The 16,961-nt window shown below is 32.4% G+C and overlaps 1 protein-coding gene across 1 annotated transcript in view; it reads right to left on the bottom strand.

Annotated features, from left to right (window-relative positions):
- Window positions 1-1,761: 1,761 nt before the first annotated feature.
- The window catches only part of LOC126893457 (uncharacterized), a 38,200-nt gene continuing 23,000 nt past the window's right edge, over window positions 1,762-16,961 (bottom strand). Inside the window, exon 7 of the mRNA XM_050663665.1 lies at window positions 1,762-2,834. Within this exon, the coding sequence (XP_050519622.1) occupies window positions 1,806-2,834 (1,029 nt within the window). The 3' untranslated portion in view covers window positions 1,762-1,805. The remainder of the gene's footprint in view (window positions 2,835-16,961) is intronic.

Genomic DNA, 16,961 nt, shown 5'->3' with positions numbered 1-16,961 from the left:
AAAATAAAATAAAATTACTGAAATCTCTTGGGAATTGAAGTACTCAAGAATTGAAAAGATGTTGAAATTACTGTAACTTTGAAGAAGTTGAAAATCAAATGTTTAAAGGTAGACTTCTTTTAAACAAAATTCAGAATCAGTATTTTATCTCTTAACTTCATTAGAAGTGAATAATAAAGAAGTTATATACATACAAAAGGTTTTTGTAAGAAACACAGTTGCAAACATATAATTTACAAATTTTCTTGGTCTCTCTTTTTAAAATGGCGATACATAGCTTTCAACGTAAACAACGTTTTAGGAGTAGTGTCCACTTAATAGTTTCTAATGGTAATAGTGGGTTAGGGACAATTAAAACCTAGTTAATGTTTAAAATTTGCCAATGTTTTTACTTTATTTTAAGTCTTTATCAAGGCTATACATGGCACATACCTATAATGGTACATAAAATGATCCATTGTGATTTATATACAGTGAGGTCCTAAGGTAACGGATAAATTCAATATTTTTGTAACTAAAAATCTTTTGACGAAATCCTCATGTAGGTCGGTTTTTATTTTTTGTTGTGCATTTTTTTCAATAGAATCTTTTTATACAGGGCGTGTCGTGTAACAGTGGCCAATACCAACTTTCTTATTTTAGATACAACACCCTGTGTATTATTATATTTTTGAATTTCTTAGAATATTAGGTAAAATTTATATTTAATCTTCTATTCTTATCTTTAACCGTTTTTAAGTAATCGAGGTTGGAAAAGTGACATTTCGTGTATTTTTCCTCACAAAATCTAAACAGTTCGACCTAGAGTAAAATGGTTTTTACATTATTATCTTACTTTTTAATATGCTATCTAGTGGTATCAAACCCAGAGATGATAGGATTATATTCAAAATGACAAATTTTGAAATTTAGGGCCGACCACGACAATTTTCGTATTTTATTTTTATTTAATACCACTAGATAGCATATTAAAAACTAAGATAGTAATATAAAAACTAATTAAAATGGACCAAATCCAATAGTTGGCTGTATACCCTGAATCAATATAAAGACAAAAGCTTTTTGTAAATACAAAAAGCTTTTGTCTTAATATAAAAACCATTTTACTCTAGATCGAACTGTTTAGATTTTGTGAGCAATTGTCACTTTTCCAACCTCGATTACTCAAAAACAGTTAAAGATAGGAATAGAAGATTGAATATAAATTTTATCTAGAATATTCTTAGAAATCAAAAGATATAATAATATACAGGGTGTTGTATTTAAAATAAGAAAGTTGGTATTGGCCACTCTTACACGACACGCCCTGTATAAAAAGATTATATTGAAAAAATGCACAACAAAAAACAAAAATCGACCTGTACGAGGATTTCGTCAAAATATTTTTAGTTACAAAAATATTGAATTTATTCGTTACTTTAGGACTCACATGTCGTATGGAAATAATCAACATTGACCACACCGGGTTTATTTAAAAAAAAATAGCCTCGATAAAAACGTAAAATAGGTAAAGTCTATACGTTAGCAATTGTACAAAACCCACTATTACCATTAGAAACATAGACTAGTTAGAAACTTTATTTTAAAACTAGAACAGCTAAGAAAAAATGAATGTTTGTCCAACCTCAAATTCTATCTACAACATTTCATTGGATTTACAAAATCCAAGAGAAAATATTAATATGACGACGTTTTAAAACGTTAATAAAATTAGGTTTAATTCAATAAGAAAGTAATGAAGGATACATTAAAACTATAGGATTGTAATAGAATATTTTATTGAAAATCGTAATCACTTGAATGAATTATTGTGATTTATATTTATTTTGTACAAATACTTTTATTGTGTCCCATTTCCTGTTTTTAAAAACATTTGGATACTTTTCTACCAAATTTAAAACTTCCATTTTTTTTGGCGGAATTTTCTTCTTAATATGACGTGCAAAGAATTTTTGCGTAAGTTCTTTTTCCTCTTTTGTCCATGGAACTAAAATACGTTTACCTTTCTCCTTTATTCTATTTTGTGACGGGATGTTTACTTCATTTTGTTGAAGAATAGGTTGATTAGTATTTTCTTCGTCACTATCAGCTTCTTTTGCGTCTTCCAATATCTCGTTATCGACTTCAATCTCATTTAAATTTCGATTTTTATATTGGTCAATATTAGTGTTTTGAGCGAGCAATAATATTTTGGAAACTTTTGCGGTTTGGTAAATGTCTGACGGGAGACGATACCACTCATCATGAGTTTTTGAGGTATGCCCCATAAATTTTGCTAGTTGTTCTAGTTCACCCTTTTCCATTTTTAAAATTTGTATTATTGTTGCTAAGTGTTTTCTGAGGCGAGTTGACGTGAGGGTAGTGATTTTGTTTGCATCATTCAACACCTTAGAAGCATGCTTTCTGAGAACATGATATCCACTGATGCAGTTAATAGTATTCGGTATGCCAAATAGGTATTCGTTGTAAGAGGTAAAAAAATTATTCCTATATTTAATTAAAGTGTCAACTCCACTTTTGGTCAATTTGTCAAACAGAACAGGTACGCCTCTACCTCTCTTACCTCTTATTACTGTGCGTTTTAAAGAGTGAACTAAAATTTTCTCGGTTTCTGTTAGGACTTTCTCAAACTCTTTAGAAGATTGAGAATCATGATGTTTTAAATAAATATCTAAAGGTAATCTCTGCAGCTCCCCTACTCGTCTCTTATTAAAAAGTAGTAAGCTGCAATATGTACCCTCGAGCAGACATTTGTACGCTTGTGTGTTATTCACATTTTCATCCAGGTGAGTTATTGAAGATGTTATAAGCTCATCCAGATAAGTCTTCATTTTCTGAAAAAAATATGAAATGGATATTAGTATTAGTAATTTATATTCGTACATAAACTGTTATTAGTATTCTAGGTGCATTATCTACAGGGTGAGTTTTTAGTGTGAGATTGGTCGATAACTCCGTTAGAGTACAAGATATCCAAAAAAAGTTTTTAAGAAAAATTGTAGGCAATGATATGCTCCTTGCTTTGAAAATATGCCCAATTCTACAGGGTGGTTCATAACTGCGTGGTAAAGCAAAAATACATTTTTTTAAATGGGATACCCTGTATATATTCTCATATGTACATTTCTCTTATAATCCCTGTTCTTAAAATATAGGGTTCTATATTACTATACAGAGCATTTAACGAGTTATGACCATTTTAATTTCGAAATCTCTATGAACTAAAATGTCACAAATACACTAAAAAAAGATATGTAAAACGAAAGAAATATTTAGACATACTCACAATCGTTTATTTAACTATGGACGACCGGTTTCGACCACTAAAATTTACTGGTCATCATCAGGTCTCCGATATTGGAGAGTATATAACTGTATTATAGAACGATCAACTTAAGGGTAGGATCATGAGGAGTAGATATTTGGGAAATGTACTATCCCAAATATCTACTCCTCGAGATCTTACCCTAAAGTTGATCGTTCTATAATACAGTTATCACCCAATAGTTTGAACCAAGTAACACAAATGAAATTTTTACTACACGATAGTTTCCATAGCTTGTACCGGCATATAAGTATATTAGATAACCCTCAAACCATATTTAGGTTAGATTGGCATCTTACTTATTAGACCTCATAAAGCTTTTGTTGTCCTGATTTGTTGTTGATTTTTTAGCATTTTAATTAACTGTACCGGAGACCTGATGATGACCAGTAAAGTGTATTGGTCGAAACCGGTCGTCCATAGTTAAATAAACGATTGTGAGTAAGTCTAAACATTTCTTTCATTTTACGTACCTTTTGAAATGGACTCACAAGTGCAACCGATTCATAATTTGAATATACAATGAATTTATCAATTTTTAAATTAGTGTGCTAATGACAGTATTCTGACCAAAGAATTTTTCAGTAAAACATTCATAATGATATAGCAAAACAACAGGTAGGCTTTGAAAGAATGACAGTTGTTATACAGTCTACTTACAGCAATATCCTCAGCCATGGGAATCAGGGTCGATTTATTAAATCGATTGATTTGAATCCAGCTTCAGTCGATATTTCTAACGCCCATTGATCATCGATAAGTTTTTTCATGACGTCTAAGCTCTTAATATTAGCAGAATCGACATCCCTTTGAACCTCCATAGAATAAGCAGAACTGATTGCTTTTTTAATTAATGTACCCATCTGAAGAGCAAGTGATGGTGACTGGAAACATTTGCTCTCAGTATTATAATTCGCAATTGACCGAGTTGCGGACACAATTGTTTTAAACTTTGAGGGATGTAGGAGGAAAAATAACGTTAAATTGCTATTGTTTTCAATTTTCCTGGATTGTATTAGAAGACGTGCTAAACGCCGCATTTGTCGTTTGGCTACTTGAATCAGATGTCTGTCTTTATGACTTTTTACATATTTCCTTCCTACATCGCATATAAGTTTGTCTTTCTTTGCTACTACAGAGATGTCATCCGCAGCTAGTGAATTTAAAACACCCGCCCGAAGTCCTTAGTGGATCGGTTGATCCAAAATTAGTAGCCATTAGGTTTTGGGCTTCGGACTGATGTCGTACTTTTCCTGTTGCCTTTTTTTCATTAAAATAGCACCGTCTAATGTGGCGCCGAAGCGATTTTTTGGCATAATATCCTAAAAATAAACATTTAAAATAACAATTTATCTAAAAATTTGACAAATACCTTTACAGTGTATACATGGAAGCATGTTTGAATTAGTCGAAGATTCATCACTATTACTTAAAACATTTCTACGAAACACAGGTACGGATTTGCCAATGCAGAAGTCTCCCTCCTTTCGTATTTTATCAATGAAATATTTTCGTTTCGGATCCTTTTTGTCAAGAGATAAGTATTTTTGAACCTCAAGTTCATCACTATGAATTCTTTCAAGGTGTCTAGCAAAATTTAAAACAGGGATGTCGCAGTAAATACAATTGTGTTTTCTTCGTATCCTTCTTTTCTTCAAACATACACTGTCAATAAGTGAGGAATTAGTTTCATCCGCTGATTTTTCTATATTATCTGTAATGATAATAATAAGTATTATTATAAAATACTGAAAGCTGGTCTTTTCAATTACCGAGAGAAGATGATGCTATAAGTTCTTGATATATTGGATTAGGGGTAGAGTCATCTAAAATAGCATCATTTTCATACATCAAGTCACAATCTGTTTGTTGTTCTAAAATAATTATTAAAAATTAAGCCACCGATTAGTTCATAGACACATGTAAAATAAGGAAGATGGAGATAAGATAACTATTTTTTGTCAAGCGTGAGTACGTAATATGCTTATTAATTTGACCAAAATTTGTATTCAAAGAAACTTACTATTTGCCACACTGTCATCTGTTGTTTCAATAGAAATAGAGTGCATTTCATATGAGTCATCCAAATCATCTAAAATATATTACAGTTATAGTTAAAGTGTTTGAAATCAAAAATAAATATGTATTACCACTGAAACAGGTAGGAGTATATTCGCTACCGTTTGATGATCTTGATTGATCGAGAGGCTTAGAATGGCACTCTAAAAGAGAACATTAGTAGGTATAGAAAAATCTAAATAAAACTGACAAGGTTCAAAGTATATTGCCATTGTATAGCTTACGCAGATGGCCTAATCATAATAATATAACGCAAAATTAAGTATAAAATAAAATTATAATCAACGCTGCAAATAAAATTGTGTGAAAGATATATCGAAAACGACGGCTAATAAGGGTTTATTCTGAAACCAGTTTAAGATGGTTGCACATAGTGACAAAAATAAGTGACTATTAAAAAACAAAAATAGTAACTCAGGTTTTTAAGAATAGCAAAAATCAACAAGTTCTCCAGTGAGATATTATTAAGAAAATCGGTATCTAAACAACTAAGAGAAATAATAAAACAAAAATAGAGAATATATAGAAGAAATTAAAAAGCTATAAAAACCAAATCTGCCGATGAAAACAAATTTTAAAAAACCAAACAAAACTTTAAATATGTGGACTGATTGATACTGATTGGAATATCAAACATTGATACGAATGAGTAGTGAAAAATTAAAGAAGAGAGAACAATTTTATAACATTATACATATAAACGAGGTGGTAAACATAGAAAAGGAAACAAAATTATGCGTTAAAAAGTCTGGCTTTAACTTGTAAAAAAAGTAAAAAAATTAATGAGAAAAACAGACAACTGAGGAAAGATATTATACATAAATAATGTTAGGAATTCATGTAAAAATATAAAATAAATTGTAAACAGTGTACAGTGGATTTGGAAGAATGGGAATTGGAAAAGAAAGGAACATTTACAAGGACTGAAATACAAAAAAAAACGGAGAATAATGGTGAAAGAACAGTCGAATAGAAAACACGCGATAATTTGTGTAAGTTAATTAGGATAGATGCAAACAAAAAACAAGAAATGCCATATTAAAAGATTAGGACTTGGAATGCGACGATAATTAAGGAACAGTCAAGTTTTTATATTTAATTTACAGCTACAGAAAAATAAAATATTTTAGCAACCCTAGAAATAGAAAATAAAACAAGGGGAAGAAAAGGATGAATAGTATTCAAAGCTGGAAAACATTAATTGTTAATCTTCCAAAGATTGATGTAACAATTAGATAATGTTTTTTGGGAATAAAACCACATTTTTTCAGGTGTCCGGATTTTTTTGACCAGCAGTGCATTATTTTCACGAGTAAGTTTTAGATCTAGAAAATTTATTGAGAGTTTTGTTTAATTTATTGGAGTTATTTTATCAAAATGTCTGTTTAGTTACTACGGTATTTTTCGTTTTAGTTATTCCTTTTAAGATTTTTTAAATACACTACCTTTTTAACCAACCTATTAACTTAATTTTAAATAGTTTCCTTGGAATTAAGTTGTTTTGTGATTTATTCCTTGAAATTGATGCAGTAGCATTAAAACCCGTAGAAACCGTTTAATAGTTTTTTTAACTTCTTTTAAGTTTTTAACTTCTATTAAGTAACTTTAGTGAAATTTTAAAGAATATTTATTTACCGTTATAAGAGTCAGTGATTTATCCTATACTATAAAAAGAATATAGCACGAAATGTAATAATTACTATGGCACTACACCGAGAATTTTTTAGGGGATTACCAAACGGGTTTTATAAGAGAAAGATTAGTGATAGATGTAATACACAATAATGACAGACGTTCCAGAAGCAAGCAAACAACTTTTTGTAATTTTTATTTAATTTAGGAGAACATAAATATGATAAGACGAGGAGATGAATAAATGTGTAAGACATTGACCACATTTTTTATGAATTGGAAATTTGTAATGTTAATAAGGATGACAGTAAAAGGTACACAGTAAAAAGTAAAAATGGAAAATACCCAAATAGATAGCTTTGCAATAAGATATGGACTAAGATCTATTATAACTAACATGTAACTTACCTGTACTTAAGGCTTCATTCACTAATTTCACTGTACGTGAACGAAACTTATATTTATGTTTAATTTTGTTCATATTCATCGTACGTAGATCACTTCCACAAATATTAACAGGCCTCGAAATATTTCAGTACTACACTTAAAACTGATTTAAAATTTTAAGAGTAAGGTACCGTATTTATACTAAATTATCGGACAAAGATGTTTCATGATGTTATGAAAAATCCACTAAAAGAGGATTTACGATTTTACAAAAATTAAGGGCCTATCTTAGGATTACCAAAATACAATATAATATAATAATACACGTTCATGTCGTAAAACCTTTTGAAATCTTATTTAAATAATCTTTCCTAAAAGCAATGTTAAGAAAAGTGAGATAAAGAGTTGGCTGTTCTGCACATTTACATATTTTCCGAAAACTAAACAATGAATTAGGAAGATAATATAACTTAACAATGAAATGGGTAAATTATTGGGAGACAAGGAGATTAAACAGTAATATTGTTGTGTATTTTCAAAAGAAATAAACGTGACAAATCACAATATCCATAGTTACCTTTTTATAAAATGACGTATTATGTTATTCAGAAAGGGATTATATTTTTACAGGTAGGTACCTTGTAAGCTGTCGTTATCACTTTATTTTTCATCTGGAATATTTACTGTTTTAAATATATTTCATTACAGAATCTAATAAATCCTTAATCTGCATCCAATTCTATTTTTATTAACTAAAAAACATCATGTCGAAATTGGTGATCACGATTTTTATCTTCTCATGAAATAAATTATACCTAAGTATTAAATAAATATCATTTTTGCTCCATTTTTGTTCATATTTTTATACAGGGTGATCCGTAAGTAATTGTACAAAAAGAAACAGTAGACTCTAAACTTCAAAATATTCCCATTTAAGCCAGTTTGCTTAAAATGTAAATATGTATTAAGAAAGATACAGGGTGTTAAAGTTGAAATTTAAAATTTTATTTTTCGCTACAACTTTCATGTTTGTAGACATTTTTACGAATTAAAATTTATGACTGAGGGCTTTTGAGTACGAGGAATTATAATTTGATGCATACTTTGATGACTGATGTAGCTGATTGAGGACGCCACATACGCCACATAGGCGGCATACATTTGCGTTTAACTTTTTTGCTCTTTAAGTTAGCACTATTTGGGTAAAAAAATATTAGAGTTACATGATTTTAACAAAAAAAGGTATAATTGTTAATAACTTCAAAACTTAACAGTTTACGAAATAATCCCATTTTACAAATCAGCTGCACAACTCTGATTTAATGCAATTACTCATAGCCACGAAGGAGAAATAGGCTAAACCATGAATACTTCTTAATTTCGGTATGAAATACCTTTAACAAAAGTTAAGAATGTACTATAAAGTATGAATAATTAATAACATGCTACAGGTTTTGACATTGCATTATTTTATGTTTCATGAATTTGGCCAAATCTTATCATACGTTAATTCAATCCATAGTAATATTAAATTTACAAGAGAAATAAAACAAAACCAGTCAATAAATTTTCTAGACTTAAAAATTATAAGAATTGAAAACAAACACGAGTTCTCTGTATTTCATAAACCTATACATACTGACACAACCATACACAGTACTTCATCCCATCCTGCACAACATAAATTAGCAGCCTACTATAGTATGTTCCACAGATTGACAGAAATCCCAATGTCAAATAATAACTTCGAAGTAGAATTGAATATCATTAAACTTATAGCAATAAATATTGGATACAACGAACACATAATAAACAAAATGTTACAGCAAAAACTACTCAAGAAAGCCCTTAAATCAATCTTCCCACCACAAGAGAAAAAGCCCAATACAATATATTGCTCGATCACGTCATATACAGGTAATATATTAACTAAAATAGCCAGACAGATCAAAAGAAAAGAATAACACCAGCATTTAAATATATTAAGAACAACAAGAGCCAAACGAAAAACATGCACTTACACACTGGGGTTTATAAACTCACCTGTGGAGACTGTCCAAAAGCTTACATCGGTCAAACCGGTAGAGCCTTCAACAAACGTATAACAGAACATAAAAGGGCTTTCAATAATAGGAAAACAGAATCCACATATGCACTTCACCTTCTAGATCATAATCATTCTTTTAACGACCAATTTCAAATTCTTCACGTCCAAAATAAAAGCCTTAAGCTATCTTTATTAGAATCTATGAAAATTAAAAGACACCAATTCTGAATGACGAACTTGAGACTAACAACTCCCCCCTTCTCAACCTGTTCAGTGAAACTATATAACCTGAAAGCACAGTAGGTTAACCATCACTTAAGAAAGGCAAGTTGCCGAAACAGCTGTAGTGACAATTACTAAATAAATTTTGTGGAAGTACAGAAAACAAAAGTTTTCAGTTGTTTTATTTTAGAAATTTTACATTTCATCATAAATTGTTAAGTTTCACACTAGTTTTTCAAAATGAGAGATGACAGAATGATATACAAATAAGCAAGAAATCGTTCTTGTTGTTACTAATGAAAATGGTACCAGTATTCGACAGGTGGCAAGGAATTTTATCGTCAGTTCTTCCGTCATCCATCATGCTTGGAATCGATATGTAGAAACCGGTCGATATAAAAGACGCATTGGACAGGGTCGTAAAAGGAAATCAAACCCAAGAACTTCCTTCAGCAGCACGGGATTCAAACCATGGATTGGCCACCCCTGAGTCTCGATCTAAATCTAATTGAACATAGCTTAACTTTTTGGATCAATAGCAACAACTACTCCGATGGCTAATGCCTCTCCCGGTGTTGAATTACACTATTGATCCAAATGGTTGTAGAACAACACAACTCACCAAGTGTGAAACACTAGACAGCTGTTTCGGTCCACCCAGACTATCATTAGTGACGTTTGGGTTCACCATTGGAAAGTTGTCCGTTCTGCTTTGGGGACTGTGTCCTCTGACTATAAAATATAAGCGAAAAATTGCAATACACTCTTAACTGCTCAACATATCAAGGTGTTATAGCAGGTGTTCCGCGTGCAATGCTGCCATGTTCACATGTACAGCGTGGAAAACAAGAGTCATTTGCTGTCGGTTAAGGTTACCGAAAACCCAAGCAAAGCTTAACTTTTTGGATCAATAGCAACAACTACTCCAGTGACTTCAATAGTGAACATGGCAGCATTGCACGCGGAACACCTGCTATAACACCTTGATGTGTTGAGCAGTTAAGAGTGTATTGCATTTATTCGCTTATACTAATTGAACATCTTTGGGATATGTTAGATAGATGTGTCCCGAGGCGCCCACATCCACCTCAAATCCTTCAACAACTAAAAGAAACTCTAATCGAAGAATGGGAAAATATAGGTACCTCAACAAGATATCGACAGGCTTATACGCAGCATGCCACGTAGATTTCAAGCACTAATTCGCGCTGGTGAAAAATACACACGATATTAAGAATCAATTTTTCTTCATATCCGTACGTTAGAGATGTGGAACAACTGCTTATTCCATTTCATTTGTTGTAGTGTTTTCAAGTTGTTATGATTATCTTCAAAATGGTATGTAGAAATGGTTTTAATTTATTAAATTTATTTGAACAAAACATGATTCCTTTATTCAGGTAATAAGATTTCTATATTGTTAAAATTATTAAGACGCAAATATGTGTGAGGCAAAATTAATAACAAACTATGAACGAATAAATAAACGAAACACAAATATAGAGATATCAGCAGGAGTGGTGAGAAAAGCAAAGAATAGTAGAAGGCAGGAGAGTAATAATATCCCAGTTAAAGACAAAAAATGATCCAGAAATTGAAATTTCATAAGACACTTTAATAAAATATAGGTAGAAGAGCGAGCACTAAATCCTACATATCTGATCTACCCGAAAATGTATTACTTTGCTATAATATAAAATACTAGTTATGTTTGGATCAACAGAAACAACTACTCCGAGGGCTAATACCCCTACCGGCATTGAATTATACTATTGATCCAATGGTCGCAGCACAACACAACCCATCAAGTGTGAAACGCCAAACAGTTGTTGCGGTCCGCCAGACCTCATCAGTGACGCTTGGCTTCTCCATTGGAAAGTTGTCCGTTCTGCTTAAGGGGACAAGGTCCTCTGAATCTCAAATGTAAATGAGAATGCAATCCACTCTTAACTGATCAACATTTAATATGTCATCACAGGTGTTCCGTGTGCAATGCTGCTAGGTCACCTATGTGATCAGTTAAGAGTGGATTGCATTCTCATTTACATTTGAGATTCAGAGGACCTTGTCCCCTTAAGCAGAACGGACAACTTTCCAATGGAGAAGCCAAGCGTCACTGATGAGGTCTGGCGGACGGAAACTGCTGTTTGGCGTTTCACACTTGATGGGTTGTGTTGATCTGCGACCATTGGATCAATAGTATAATTCAATGCCAGTAGGTGTATTACCCCTCGGAGTAGTGGTTTTTGTTGATCCAAACATAATTGGTTGGGTTTCGGTGACCTAAACCGATCAGCAAAGGGCTCTTGTTGTTCCAAGTTGTACATGGGTGACCTGGCAGCATTGCACACGGAACACCGGTGATGACATATTAAATGTTGATCAGTTAAGAATGGATTGCATTCTCATTTACATTTGAGATGCAGAGGACCTTGTCCCCTTAAGCAGAACGGACAACTTTCCAATGGAGAAGCCAAGCGTCACTGATGAGGTCTGGCGGACCGCAACAACTGTTTGGCGTTTCACACTTGATGGGTTGTGTTGTGCTGCGACCATTGGATCAATAGTATAATTCAATGCCGGTAGGGGTATTAGCCCTCGGAGTAGTTGTTTCTGTTGATCTAAACATAATTAATTGGGTTTCGGCGGCCTAAACCGATCAGCAAATGGCTCTTGTTGTTCCAAGCTGTACATGGGTGACCTGGCAGCATTGCACACGGAACACCTGTGATGACATATTAAATGTTGATCAGTTAAGAGTGGATTGCATTCTCATTTACATTTGAGATTCAGAGGACCTTGTCCCCTTAAGCAGAACGGACAACTTTCCAATGGAGAAGCCAAGCGTCACTGATAAGGTCTGGCGGACCGAAACAGCTGTTTGGCGTTTCACACTTGATGGGTTGTGTTGTTCTGCGACCATTGGATCAATAGTATAATTCAATGCCGGTAGGGGTATTAGCCCACGGAGTAGTTGTTTCTGTTGATCCAATCATAATTGGTTGGGTTTCGGTGACCTAAACCGATCAGCAAATGGCTCTTGTTGTTCCAAGCTGTACATGGGTGACCTGGCAGCATTGCACACGGAACACCTGTGATGACATATTAAATGTTGATCAGTTAAGAGTGGATTGTATTCTCATTTACATATAAAATACTAGCTTTTATCCTCGATTCGATTGTGATGGCGTCTTCTGCCGAGAAGTATCCCTTGAAAATACAACTTTTTTTAATAAAATGTATCATCTGTGCTTATTTGTGTCCCTGTCAAAATTGCAAAAATAATCAATATGATCGGTTAAAAAGTTAAGCAGGGAATGCGAAAAAAACAAGCCGACAAACACCTTACACTCACATTTATAATATTAGTTAATATTTTCACAGAAAAAAAGACAAAGCATAACCAGAGATAGATAAAAACTAAGCATCTTAACGAAAGAATCTTATTAACACAGCGCCAAACCACATTTTCAAAATTCACAACATTTTTAATGCATTTACAACCCCTAACATTAAATGCTTTTTAATACACAACGTTTTAGCAATGTGCTTCAAAAAATTATACACATGGCGCTGAGAAATAAGGTTATAAAACCTTTCAAAAAGAATAAAAGACTGCAGATAACAAGAAAGTAAGATAAAACCAATAATATATTGTAAATCCAAAAACTAAACAAAAAATATCCATTCTAAGAATTAAACTCAAACGCGAATCGACCAGATGTTACTCGAACCTTTATAAACCTGGAATCTAAGACAATCTAAGTGACTAACTGGCTTCCAAAATCGTATCACATCCTGTAGATGCCAATTGAACCGCTAAGCTGTAACGACATGAATATCGCTTCAACTCAATATACACAAATCGATGGTGGCGCTGCTTATTTTTTGCCTCGAACTACGATTTATTTACGAATCAAAAAACGGTCCAATTGGATTCCGGGTTCATATCGCGTAGAGAGCCTTATAATATCATCCACTATGCGTTTCTGATATTATTTTGAAGAGGTCAATTGGCATCCGAATACCGGATGCCAATTGACCAGCGGAAGCCAATTGAACCTACAACTTTACATGTGGGAAGTCAATTGTTACCGTAAATAAATATATATATATATATATATATATATATATATATATATATATATATATATATATATTCCTATTTGGCTATACCATACTGATGACGACTAATAAGTCAGAAACACGTGTCTGTGGTTGCATTCCACCTTATGCATATTTTGTATTTTCATTGTTACGAGCTATGCCGATATCTATCAACTCGCGTTAACCTCTCCTTGTTTGATTTGAAAAAGTTTTAAACGTTTAACATTACTTTCCTCAGGTAGCTGTAGCTTCCTTCGTGGATGTGTTAGTTGTTGCTCCCGAATCCTGAGGGTCTTCTAACATTACAGCCACAAATTGGTTGCGTTGCTCCTTTTTGGCTATACCATATATATATATATATATATATATATATATATATATATATATATATATATATATATATATATATATATATATATATATATATATATATGGTATATATACATATATATATATATATATATATATATATGGTATATATATATATATATATATATATATATATATATGTATATATATACATATATATAATAGGTATTATATTAGATTTAATGTATCATACCTAGTGATCTACACTTGAATAACTCATTTTAGAACACCGATAAACCATAGGCTAGAAGGCACCGTTGCTAAGTCGGGGTAACTAATGGACGAAGTCGTTCTTAGAGTTGACAAACGTAAAAAAAATATTAAACTACCAAAAAGTAAGTAAAGAAGACAATACCTCTTCGAAAATAAAAAAGTCCCACTCTTTTTAGATATTTTAACCTTAAAAAAGCAGAAATGGGATAAAAATCAAAAAGAAAGAATGTAAATACCATTAAAATAAAAATGGTAAAATTTACGATATCAACTACACTGGGGTGCAAAATTAACCGGACACCTAAAAATGGGTCATTTTTGATGTCTCGGATTTCCTAAACCTGTTACCGATTTAACTAATTTTTTTAATACATTATAGCTTTATTCTTTAACAATATCGGTGTAATAGCATTATTGCTAAACCGTTAAATTTTCATTGTATACTGAGTATAACAATCAAACTGTGTTGTTTCTCAAAGTCCGCATCACCCTGTGGAAAATTTTCGCATTTCTAAAATACTGAAATTAAAATCCAACTGTAGCCTCATGTTTTCATGTTTCAACATGAGCCGTCATATTACCTTTATGCGCGCCAATGGTTAATATTAAATTCTTAAATGCATGTCAAAAAATGTGCAACAACTACGTCTTAAAATCCACCATATTTCGGTTGCATATCTCAATCGGTTTTAAAACAATAAATAAATCTTCAGTTTATAAGAAAAATTTCAACACCCCCTATCTTGGAAACGAAACATTTGCGGACATACCGTTTATAAAGCAAACTGTCATTATTTTTTCATGCAGAATTACCCCTTAAAGTTTGCCATGCTTATTTAAAAACACCCTGTATTGATGAAAAACATAGCTAGTTGTTAAAGTACCTAACTTTTTTATGATCTAATGTAAGCGAATGAATCAAAAAACAAAATGTTGAGAAAACATGAAGCTATAGTTGGATTTTAATTTCAGTATTTTAGATATCCTAGAATATTTCACAGGGTGATGCGAACTTTGAGAAAAAAACACAGTTTGATTGGTAAACGGTATACAATGAAAATTTAACTGTTTAGCAATAATGCTATTACAGCGATATTGCTAAAGAATAAGGCTATGATATATTAAAAAAAATCACTTAAATGGGACAACAAGTTTACGAAATTCGAGACATCAAAAATGACCCATTTTTACGGCGTCCGGTTAATTTTGCACCCCAGTGTATATTCAATAATATTAAAATTATAAATGTCACAAAATACCCAAAAATATTCAGTTAAAATATTCAAGTAAGATAAATAAATACCGTATTAAACACATACACACAACCAATCTTATATGGAATCATCTGATATTTCTTATTATTTCGTGCAAATTTAAAAAAACGAACACAATAAGTCAAACAATATTTATTTTAAAGCAATTTAATAACAAATACATATCAATTAAATAAAACAATAATGTATTATAAAAAAATGTGGAACTAGCTGTTTTAAAGTCAATAACATAAAGAAATTCAATGTAAAACGAATAATGTTTAAATTGTTTTCATTTACTTTTTTTTTGTTTTTTGGTAGTCAGTGTTATCATCTCTAGTCCTTATGCAAGTTTCAGTTTGCGTGGGCACGCTCCTAATCAAATTATCAACATTTTGTTGTGGTAGGTTGCTCCATTCTTCAAGAGCAGCTTGTACTAGCAGTGCGGTGCTTTTGTGGATTATCCCGGCGAGCTCTAGTTTTCCTTTTAAGCATATCCCACAAATACTCTATAGGGTGAAGCTCGGGTGAGCAAGCAAGCAGACCACTTCAAACAATGGATACCTTCTGCTTCAATGATGTCTCTAGTCACTCTAATGGTATGTGGAAGTCCATTACCATGCATGAAAATAAAATTTTCTCCTGTTGCACCTCTCTAGACCCTAACTACAGGTTATCGTTTTGAACATACCTGTGAGCAGTTAAAGTTGATTTGATGAACATTAAAGGAGTTTTTTTTACGGATCACAATTCCTCTCCAGAACATTACACTTCCCCTTTTATATTTGTGAACAGATCTGACAGTTTTCGTTCTAGCTTGTCTTTCTCGACCTCTAAGTACACGATTTCGGCCTAGATGACTCGGGAACCCATAACTGTCTGCTGCTGTATATTTCTTGGTTCGAACTCTTCTTCTTATCGTTTCAACGGAAACAGTTACACCTGTAGCTTCCAAAACCTGCCTTTGGAGTTGCAGGTGAGAAATGGTGGAGTGTGTTCCAACTAATTGGAAAATTAATGATCATGGCGAGCCGGTAATACTTTTTGGCGACTTTCCCTTGTAGCCTATGAGCTAGAGGCGAGAAATCATCGTCATAAGTAATATGGAGTTTGGCATGCGAAATGTGTTTATTGTATGTTGATAATTATGACCCCTTTCAGGCTGACACCTCAGTGGATACAGGGAGTAGCAATAAGGGATGAAAGGGGAAAGTTAACGCAGTCATTAAAGGTTTTCACCTCCTATTTTGTTAAACCTCCATCGATTTACATGAAAATTGGCGAGTAGTTAGAGCATATCTCAAGAAATAAAACTGATATGGTGCCA

This window comes from Diabrotica virgifera, chromosome 10 (genome assembly GCF_917563875.1).
Source record: "Diabrotica virgifera virgifera chromosome 10, PGI_DIABVI_V3a".
NCBI lineage: Eukaryota > Metazoa > Arthropoda > Insecta > Coleoptera > Chrysomelidae > Diabrotica > Diabrotica virgifera.
This window is presented reverse-complemented; position numbering and strand designations above follow the sequence as displayed.